The 11,619-nt window shown below is 32.3% G+C and overlaps 1 protein-coding gene across 1 annotated transcript in view; it reads left to right on the top strand.

Moving 5' to 3' along the window:
• The window catches only part of LOC119836037 (probable 2-oxoglutarate dehydrogenase E1 component DHKTD1 homolog, mitochondrial), a 29,869-nt gene that overhangs the window by 12,306 nt on the left and 5,944 nt on the right, over nucleotides 1-11,619 (top strand). The window contains exons 9-14 of the mRNA XM_038361217.1: nucleotides 625-732; nucleotides 2,586-2,743; nucleotides 3,378-3,513; nucleotides 7,644-7,775; nucleotides 10,303-10,405; nucleotides 11,310-11,467. Of these exons, the coding sequence (XP_038217145.1) occupies nucleotides 625-732; nucleotides 2,586-2,743; nucleotides 3,378-3,513; nucleotides 7,644-7,775; nucleotides 10,303-10,405; nucleotides 11,310-11,467 (795 nt within the window). The remainder of the gene's footprint in view (nucleotides 1-624; nucleotides 733-2,585; nucleotides 2,744-3,377; nucleotides 3,514-7,643; nucleotides 7,776-10,302; nucleotides 10,406-11,309; nucleotides 11,468-11,619) is intronic.

Below are 11,619 nucleotides of genomic sequence, written 5' to 3'. Positions count from 1 at the left end.
TGGCGCGAAATAGTAAGGAAAACACGGCTCCACAATGATCACGACCCTCAGCAGTGAGGATTTCGACGTAAAGAAGAAAGAAGAATATGTTATTCCAATTGTCCAGCTATCTACGTACCAAATTTCATTGCAATCGGTTCAGTAGTTTTTGCGTAAAAGAGTAACAAACATACAACCTTACAAACTTTCGCATTTATAATATTAGTAGGATTAGAAGGATATCTCTCTAGATCATAAATCGATGAGTCATGTTTATTAGATAATGTAACATTAAATTAAATTGTTGATTAAAATGGATCAAACATACGTTCACTAATATGATCCAAGGTAAATGAAAGTAAATGATAAGATGAATCTTCCGTATAGTGGACATTTTACTTTTTTTTTATTACGACTCGAGTTTAATTTCAGCTTGACTTAAGAGGTTGGAGGGTCTTGTACCTTTATAAGACTTTCCACATGCAACATAGAACATTACACAAAAACATATTATAGTGATTAACTTTGTTATAAGCTAGTCTTCGGGTGGTATCCGAGAATTATGAAGAAGATAATCTATGGATGTTCTTTTTAAATATTGAACTACGAATAATCCCAAAATTATTTCATGACTTTTTGTGTCAGATTGGATTCACGTTGCCCGCAAGCCGCGGCCGGTCCAGCAGATATGTGACGGATTTAGCGAAAGCGATCTCAGTACCGGTCATACATGTAAATGGCGATCATCCGGAGGTATGTTTTATTTCAATGGCATACAGTATAATATTGAATGCTATACACAAGATTCTTTCATATTGTATTTATATTGAAAGTGCATATTTTTGTTTTGTTATCCTGTTTCTTTTAATTAATGATTTCGATATCGTAAGGTTATCTATTAAATGTTCTCAAATTTACAGATAAACGGTAGTGAGACGAGTTACATCAAATGTAATTAAATTTACGTTCTTTATATATTCGTATACATATTTTATACTGAAAAAATATTTTATTGAGTATAAAATATATTACAAAACAAAAGTGGCGTGAAGTTCATCACGTTAATTAGAACGATTACTCTTTTAATCCCGTTAACATGAGATTGCTTAGAAAACTGTCGCAGCTGGGTTCCTCCGGGATTTGAGGTCAATGATTATAAGACACAAATTTTCAGGGATTTCTATTATAACTTTTCCTTTAATAAATTAGAGTAACGCTATTTTTTTTCATATTTTATTAGATCCTATATTTCTAGAAGAGCTCTGAGCTTCCATCTGTCCTGTCCTATATATTTATTTATGTATTAATTCTTTATTGCTCTTAATAAAACTATAAAAAACTTAATGAAGTTACATTATAAACAATGTATATATGTTCTTATTAATCAGTATATTAAGTCAGTGAAATAAAACTGATTAAGCCAAAGCACAAAACAATAATGACAGTTTTTCAATAAATGGAACCTTGATTAAATTGCTTTCGTTGCAATCTAGTATTGAGAAATTGTTTTCGGATTCTTGCCAACGGAAATCGCATTAGTTTTCTTGCTGCCACATACAAGACAACATTCGGTTTCCACCTACTGTAATAAAATTGCTACAACAAATATTTACTATATTAAAAGTTCTGTATAAAGTATATAATAAACTAATTTTATGATAATTATATAGATATATAAAATCATTTGCCAAATATTATTTCCATAATACCCCCGAATGTGCCTAACAGGTCACTTTTGAAGATCTAAAATCCATGAGTGGTATTTTTTTTGGTCCTATGATATCCTAACTATTATGTTCTCTATCAACTGGAGCAGTAATTTCAATAAAATTGAAATTTTTTATTTAACTCAATTCTAATGTACAATATACTATGTTTTATATATCTTATAAAACCTGACCACTAAACCACCACTGCTCCCTACTGGAAACATTGTTGTCTTTATTCAAAATTAGCTTTCTGCTGTGGCTTTGCCCGCGTGTTCGAAGGAAATTATACAGTCCCCGCATACCTCCCGTGGTTTCCGTAATGAAAACTATCCTACGTCCTTTATTGGGTCTCCAATTTCAACATAATCAGAGTGCTATATGAATTTAAGACCATAGCTAGATTAGCATTTATATATAGCAGATATATCCAAACTTTAACTATATCTTAATATATATAAATCTCGTGTCACAATGTTTGTCCTCAATGGACTCCTAAACCACTTAACCGATTATAATAAAATTCGCACACCATGTGCAGTTCGATCCAACTCGAGAGATAGGATAGTTTATATTATTTTAATTACGATAAAAGACTACCCGGGCGAAGCTGGAGCGTGCAGCGTGCAGTTTATTATAAATAGTTATATGCAACTAGCAAACCCGGCGAACTCCGTTTCGCCACCAGATGGTTTCGTTTTTCCCGCTTTTCTGTTGAAATTGTTCCTGAATTTTCTTTGCTATAAACCTCACGACGCCCAAGACCTTTCCAACGAATGCAAAACCGTGGAAATCGGTTCGTGCGTTCTGGAGTTATAGCGTCAGGAAGGAAAAGCTGACTTATTTTTATATAGTAGATAAGCAGAAGAAAGCCTTCAAAGGAACTATCTATCTTTCCAGCTAGTAGCAAAGGCCACAAATATAGCGTTCGAGTACCTAAGGAAGTTTAGGAAAGATGTATTCATAGATTATAATTGCTATCGGAAATGGGGACACAACGAACTAGACGATCCGACCTTCACAAACCCTTTAATTTATAAAGTCATACATAATAGAAAGTAAGTATTCATTTAGAAGTGTATTTTACAAGTAAAAAATCTTAATCACACTAATATAAATGTGAAAGTTTGTTTGTATGTTTGTCAGTCAATCACGCTGAAAATACTGAACGCATTTTGATAAAATTTAGTATACAGACATCGTATGAGTTGACTCCCCGATTAAATACTCCCTTTGGATAAAATAGGAATCTTAATATCCGGGCGGAGCCGGGACGACCATCTAGTAATGAATAAATGTAATAGGTCTTTCATTATGAAAGTAACGTACCTAATCTTACATATATCAGATTTTTTTACGATTAAACTTCACCTGTAGTTTGTAACCGACTCCTTTAAACTCGATTTTGACCCACTTTAAACGGACAGGATTAATTCAAACCTGTACACTTATGAAGGATGGGCGTAACAAAACTTTGATGAGTCCATGTCCATCCTGATAAGGATAGCTAGGATAAAATAATATCCCAACAAATACTCTGTATATGATACAATTTAGTTAATTCAATCATTAAAGTGTGTTTTTGCAATTTTTCTTAGTGTATTTATTATTTATCTAATTATCACGTCCTTACCTCTCCTTTATTAAAAATCGTTACTTAAATCATAAAATAATGCGTATATTGTGTTACAGATCAATTCCAGATTTGTACGCAGAGGTGTTGAAAGCTGAAGGCATAGTCAGCGAAGACGATATAAATAACATTAACAATGAATACAATAAATATTTGCAATCTCAGTACGAAATGGCGAGTGGATATCAACCAGAGGTAAGTTTTAAACTAAAACACATTTATCTATTCTTTTAGCTTTTCAGAAGCTCCTTACAATTATCACAATATGCATAAATTATTTACCATAATGTTTTTACTTTCCAGCTACTCTGTAATTGATGTTTTCAAACCATTTCAATGTTTATATTAAATTTTTTACCCAAAATAATTATTACGCCAAAGACCAGTCCTGGGTTTCTCAATGAACACATGGATGGATATAGATTTTAATCATCAATGTATTTATGAAAACTTCTATTATTATTAAATTTTTTAAATGAATTAAATATTAAACTTATTGTTCGATTCGATTCATGAACCGATAAATACTAATACAATTTTTGTTATTCATAGATACAATTTCTATTCAATAAAGAACCTGATGTCTTCTATAAATATTATTACAATTGTAATAAAGGTACCCAATGTCCCAGTTTTAAATCGATCAACAAACTAAATAAAACTTTTAAGACTCAATTTAACTTATAAATAAAATAAATCTAACCTAAACCATCGTTACTTTATAGAACTGTTTACGAAACGAAACTTTTCCAAAACAAACGCTCTTCATAAATAATTATTACTCGACACTTAAATGTCACAATGACAACAATTTCTTATCAAACACGAAGAGAAACACATCAATCGGTTGAAAACGAGTAACTAAACAAAAAAACATACAATCGAATTAAGTGCTTTGTTTTTGATGAAAATAAAATTATGGAGTCGTTTACTCCAAAAAACTGCCGTTATAGTAATGACCACTGAAACCGCACGCTTTTAATGTTAACAGAACTAAAATTTAACATGATACAGGAGCAAACTATTTGAATCATTGACAACTGTAGTACTTCATAACCGAATAATTCGAGTTACGGAATAGATTTCTTTCATCTGCGTATTTTTTACAAATTGAAATTTAAAAAACTTTTTGCAGCGCCTCCATTCATTTGCCTCCGGATCCTTTTATATTTTGCTTCTCTCTTTATACCACTATTAAATTTTGTAGAGGTACTAAAACCTATCATAAATTGTTGAAATATTTCACTTATAAATATTCTTGACTCTCATTTACGTAGCATTTCAATACTAAAAATTAAACTATTCACTACTAACTAATTAACTATATAAATATATTAAATTTAGGTATATTTCGAATTCCTGGTTATTATTTTATTTCTGATTCCATTAATATTTAGACAACGTTTACTTTGGGTGGAACATCAAATAAACGTAGGTGTTTTTCCATACCGTATCTGATAATTCTCAAACAGAAATCTCCAAGTACATCCAAAAACCCTTCAATCGTGATGACAATGAAATATGCCCTTATTAAGAGGAATGTAGTTTCAGGTTTCACTTTGATAACCAACCCTCGAATTTACTATCAGAAATAGTTCGTGAACTGCCAAAATTGTTTCGATTTGACGAGTAGCTATGCTAACTGACAAATTATAAGACATTGTTCATAATTAGTAAATATAATCTTAATATATATAAATCTCGTGTCACAATGTTTGTCCTCAATGGACTCCTAAACCACTTAACCGATTATAATAAAATTCGCACACCATGTGCAGTTCGATCCAACTTGAGAGATAGAATAGTTTAAATAATTTTAATTACGATAAATGACAACCCGGGCGGAGCCGGGGCGTGCCGCTAGTATATAATATAACAGTAGGCGTATAGATTTTATATGCCTACTGTTATATCCTATTTGTATACATATCACTCGAATGCAGCTTTATTGGGATAAAGCTTAACATATATATGGTTGATCACAACATAATCCGGGAGACAATAAGTAGAGAGACGTAAGTTACGTATCAAATTTAGTTTATTTTCATACCCCATTTTTCAGTTTAGGTGCAGAACGTGGTTTTTTCGTAAAAATGATTTTATTATATTTTTTATCATAAGAAAAACAAAAAACTGATTCAGATAGCCAACGATGAAATATATTATAACGTTATTCAAACGAGTCTAGAGTTTAAATTTATTAAATTCAAGAATATCAATACTGCGAGCGGTTTCAAATTTAAAAAGGACGAACATAATTACGCAGCTTCTTAGAAGATTGAAATAAAGCTTTACCACTCTAATTTCAGAATTCTCGTAATTGTTACACTAAACTTTCCACAAAAGTACGAGTATCGGTACTCGCTATTGTTAACTTTAAAATGATCCTACATTTAATAACCTAATTTAATAATAAAAAAGATTTGTATGCATAATGTCTCACAAAGTTTGTAGTTTCTCAATTCTGAGTATGATTAATTCAGTTTTATACTATTTTAATTATATATTATATATGTATTTTATATATTATGCTATTCTTTATTTAAATAGAAAATTGTTGTCATTTGGTCCTTTTTAAAATCTGTACTGGAACCTCCCTTTCAAGAAACGTCGATCACCTTTTTTATGGTAAAAATTATTTATCTGACTGACACCGCAATAACATCGACCCTATCCTACGCAATAAATTTTACTTGAATTAAAGTTTATTCTATCCAAACTCCTATAATAATAAATGAATTAAAATCATACTTCATTAAATCGCTGACTGTTTTGTCATCCTGTTGTAAAAAGTATTCTGGCCGCGGGCCAAGAAGTTCTTTATTAATCTAGTGATTTCGCCAGTAATAAATATAGAACTTCATTCTCCCACAACTTTATGAAACTGTCTTCCAAGTTCTAACTTTTAAATTTATTTCGACCAACAATTTGTATAGTCACGAAATAATAATTGTCTAGAAAGAACCGACGGCTGCGACCACTCCAGATTCTACAATGGTAGCAAATGACAATTTCCTATCCAAAAAAATCCCAAAGACAAAAAGATCTACGTCCATCGGAATTATACTATACGAATACTTGTGTTTCGTTCGTTCAGTTAGTGGGCGAGCCAGAGACCTGCGCTCTTTTCCTCACCCTTCCCTTTTTTTTTGTGATGAATCTCAATGCTAGCCTGAGGGGCTACTGCATCTAAGCACGGGCACGTGGGTGAACTGAAGGTTCACCCTGGTAGCGACACACCCTTCCCAATCCATTCCTTTTTGTATCCCATACCATTTGAACAGGCAACACATTTGCAGAAGCCTACCTGTGCAAATATTGATGGGTGGTAGAAATAGCTTACCATCAGGTAGACCACCAACGTGGTTGCCCACTATAACATAAAAAAATTGTTTACGACATCCGAAATAAAATACCAATATTCATCAATCAAATATTGTGTAGCTTAATTTATTAAATCCTGCGTAGTTTATGTTAACGACTGTAAAACCTGATGCTTTACTCATTAATGACCTTCCGAGCGGAAAGCTTTCAGTGGCCAATGATATTTTAAATTGCAAAACATAATCGGTAATATTTTTTCATAAAATTTCGACTAGCACCTAAATTTAAACATAACTTCGTAGACTTGTGCGTTGATAATTTTGCTTTGAAAGAATAAAATATACAATACCTCTCAACTTATAAATCGTTTGTGAATCATCTTTTAAATAGTAACAGTTCTTAAGGTATTCAAAGCTGAATTAAAAGTAAATTTCACCAGTATATTTCTTTGCATATTACCGTACAGTATCACAATACAGTGCCTTTACAAGGCTTAAATTACCTCTGACAATGATGGCCAGAAATGCATGCTATTTAAAACTGTAGAGACAATAGCTTGATGATAACGCGGACACTAATTGCCTTACTATCCAGCGCAAAATTCATTCTGAAGCTTTTAATATGCAAATATGGAATAGCTGCATAAATCCTGTGTGCGTGAAAGCGATAGCTGTCCCATATTCGAAACAATTTATAAGAATAATGAGTGAAAACAAATTCCGTGGGGTTTTGATACATTTTTTAAAACTATTTTTTCATTTATGTAGTTTAAATTTTAAACATATGAAAAATTGTTACAAACGTACATTGTTTTTACATCATACATATAAAATTGAACGCTCTTTAACGCCTTATTCTTCAGTGTGCAATGAGTACACTAAAAATTATTTGTTATTATCAATATCTACTAAGATTATAAGTTCAATTTCCACTTTTGGAAAATGACTTTTGATTTTAAGACACTAATTGGTCACATTTTTATTACCTCCATTATCCATCAGGTAACATATTACCAAGAACAATGGTCGGCCATGAGAGCCGCTCCGAAGGCGGTCGAAGTGTGGGACACGGGAGTTCATTCGGATATTTTGAAGAGTGTCGGAAACGCCTCTGTTTGCACACCAAGCGATTTTGTAAGTATCTAGTAATTAACATTAAGGTAGGTACCTATTAACGGAAATAAAATTAATATATACCCTGTATATAAATGCTTGTGATATCAGAAAGGGGAAGCTAAAACCAGAAGAAAATAACTAAATTCCAAAATAATGACATAGAAACAAGTATCTTGTGATGACAGAAAGATAAGTAGAATATCTTCAAACGTGTCAGATATACAGAGGAGATTGAGTGAATCCTTAAAAAGAAAAAATAAAAAAGTAAAAACAATTGAAAATTAATAATATTAAATTCGTGACACAATTTTCTAATTCATAAATATTACGGCATTGGAATTCAATCTGAAGTTTCGTACATTCCTAAATGACTACGGATTGGGTCATATATTAATTATCAAACGATTTCCACTGTACAGCGATGACTGGATATTATCATGAATTCACTCTCATACCAAATGGACCATTACTATAATTCCGTATTGTGTATTTGATTTCCAGAACAATGTCCGTACAACAAAACATTAGAACCATACGATTTACCAATGTCGGCAATTCGATTATAAAGTTCAATTTACATAATTATCATATAAAAAAAACAAGTCATTTTAGTCTTCAGTCTCAATACAGATGCAATCCTGAAAAAAGCCACATACATGTGGTCACGGGTGGCCCAGAGGCTAGGCGTTGCTATGGTTTGGCAAAAGACACGGGTTCGAACCCCGCCTCGTGATCGTTTTTTTTCTATTCTTTCAATATTTCTCAGCCACATACATGGTCAAGGAATCTATCACGTGTCCAAAACTCGAATCATATTTATTTCATACAAAGAAACTAATGTTATTGAGACGCTTACCACATTTTCTCCAATATGTAGAAATTAGTTTGCCCACCGCACAGCGACGTCTGCCAAATTGCAGGAAACTATTCGTTGTATGAGAAAACCACATATGAATTGATACCATTGCACCAGCAAGCATTGGTTTCAGGTTTTATTATAATTTTTGCAAGGGGTTACTGCTATGATCAAACGAGAAATATAGAAACTAAAACTAACGAATTTAGATTATATAGTATCATAGTGTTATTTATATCTACAGCACATTTTAAATATAACATGCAATAGAATCGAGAAATGAAATCTAGTTATAATCGTAACTTGAAAGGGAACAAATAAGAGTGATATAAAGACTTCGCAATTTCAAAGCGCCTGGACGTTCCACTTAGACGATCATTCTGTCTCGATAGACACTGTAATGGTTTCCACGTCACCTAGCTGAAACATTCATTTTCTTTAAGGTTTACTTACATTTCCTAGTCTATTTGGGCGGTCTTTTTAACATAACGTTAAATAAAATACTGATTATATACTGAGTATATATATCGTAACATGTTTCAATATAAAACTGATGTGAAGATTATTTCCTTAACAACTTATGCATTAGATAGTCAATCAATGAGGAAACCGTGAGTTAAAATTACAAAATATTCTCGCCATAATAACAAAATGGCAGCAAGATGTATATAACATTTCGTTTTACATGAATGGAGAATGATAACAATGATTGAGGACAATTTTGATCCTTATAAGTTTATCGTAACCTCCACATACTCTCTTCGTTTGTAGATTAATAACACGGTACACAAATGAAATCCACATAAAAATTACATTTATATACATGATTACGACTTGAAATCTATTTGAAGTCAAATATGAGAAATGGTAAACAATGGTGCGAAGAAATAAAAAATATTGCAACCCAGCGCGGCAAAGATTTACAATCAGTAAGGGAAAAGTTTACAGAGCTAGAAGGGACCTTTGTTGCAACACAAAGGTTCCATCATGAAACAACCGGTGATTACAAAGAAATAAATAACGCTGAAGTAGGCACATAGCAATTCAAAAGACTGGAATTAAATATAATTAATATTTTTGACTTCTCAACGCTCTACTTATATTTTTTTCGGTCGCAAAACCTTAAGTACTCAGTGTAATATCCGTAATAATTCCAGAGCAAAAACAAGCTAGAATGAACATATTATTATTCTCGTATGTACATGAATTCCTTTCTACTAACATCCCCATTGTCGTACAAGATAAGACAACCATGAACATGTTCCCCAACATTACTCCAACTAAAATGTTTGAGGAATATCGACATTATAAAGTCACAGAGCTTAAAGCTGACGCCTTATACAAATCCACGTCTCGCCGAATTAATGGCCGTGATGAAAATGTCGTTACGTAAATCTGGACTTTCTTTGAAGGAATTAAAATGAGAAATAAGAAACTACAAAAAACTTTGAGAAAAATTTCCTTTGCGACAGCGTAATAGCACAGCTTTATATCATTAATCAAGTATTTTGTTATGATATAGGCGAGTAAAATATCTATGTAATGAATGACAAAATTTTAATTAAGAGGCTTTGGTTGTCGCACAAGAGCACCAATTTCTAGTATAATCAATTCGATTAACAGATATTTTTTTCTTTTCAAGTACGTTTTGTAATAGTTTTCAGAATATATATATATATACATTTTCAGAATATACACCCACATCTCGCAAAAACTCATGTGAAAAACCGACTAAACAAGATAGCTTCAGAGAAAGACATCGACTGGGCTACTGCAGAAGCTCTGGCCATCGGTATGTCATATTTATTTATTTTTAAGATACACAAATTATACTGGTTTCCTATTTATATCATTCAACTTTAAACAATTTAATTCCAATCTTAACAGACGCTAACTTGATGAATTTTCATGGAACACGATCGCAAGATTTTAGTAATAAATAAATGTTATACAGTAAAAACTGCTCAGATCAACACGGAATAGCTTTGGTTTTCCGCCAATCCGTTACCATAAAGATTTTTTTAGTGCTTTACATGTTTTATTAGTAGAATAGTGAACATTAAATGCTAATGAGATCAGCTCTAGAGCCCTAAAGGATCCTAAGGTCGTGATCTCTTAATTCATCATAAATTCAACTGCAATTAGTTACTTTAGCCCCTGTTCCATATAAAAGCGTAATATTATAGAGTTTCGACCAATTTCCGTAACAATTTTTTACAAAATGTGGAAAAAACTCAATAAAAAAATAGAACTTCACTGATTTCCAAAATGCTCTGGCCGCCATTAAAGGAACAGTAATTTTGAAGTCTATGCAACCTCAAGACAATGTCAAACAATATTACCAGATATTCGCATTAATAGCGCAAATCCAAAAACATCTCAAAAATACAACTAAGTTATATTTTGTAATATTACGCTATAAAATGTAATTTTTATGCTGAAGGTAACAAATAATACTTTCAAGTGTTTAAACGATACGTTTCATAAGAATCCTCAAATCAATCAATCAATAACATAGTTGTATTTTATTTTACACAACTACCATACATTTAAAGATTAAGGATTTTTAAAGGAATTAAAAAACCAGCATCTACATCTTTTTCATGTGATTTAAAAAAATATTTTTTTTTTGTTCATTTTCAAATCTTGGCAAAGATGCCCCTTGTTCCAATAAATACCCATGCCCCATACCCCAGGCTCGCTCCTCCTAGAGGGTCGTCACGTCCGCCTCAGCGGCGAGGACGTGGGGCGCGGCACCTTTTCGCACCGGCACGCCATGCTCGTGGACCAGGAACTGGAGACCATACATATACCCTTGAACCATATACGGGAGGATCAGAAGGGGTTCTTGGAGGTAACACGGTTTTAATTAATAAATATTTTAGACAAAAACTTAACCGCATTCTAATTTCAGAATAAGACGAAAGTTAGATGGGATCACATGTGAGCCATCGGCTTTAAAAAATCAATCATCAATTATTATAAAGACTCGTTAATATGATGACA

This window comes from Zerene cesonia, chromosome 3 (assembly GCF_012273895.1).
Source record: "Zerene cesonia ecotype Mississippi chromosome 3, Zerene_cesonia_1.1, whole genome shotgun sequence".
In the NCBI taxonomy this organism is placed as follows: domain Eukaryota; kingdom Metazoa; phylum Arthropoda; class Insecta; order Lepidoptera; family Pieridae; genus Zerene; species Zerene cesonia.
Note: the sequence above shows the minus strand (reverse complement) of the source record. Positions and strands in the feature narration are given on the sequence as shown.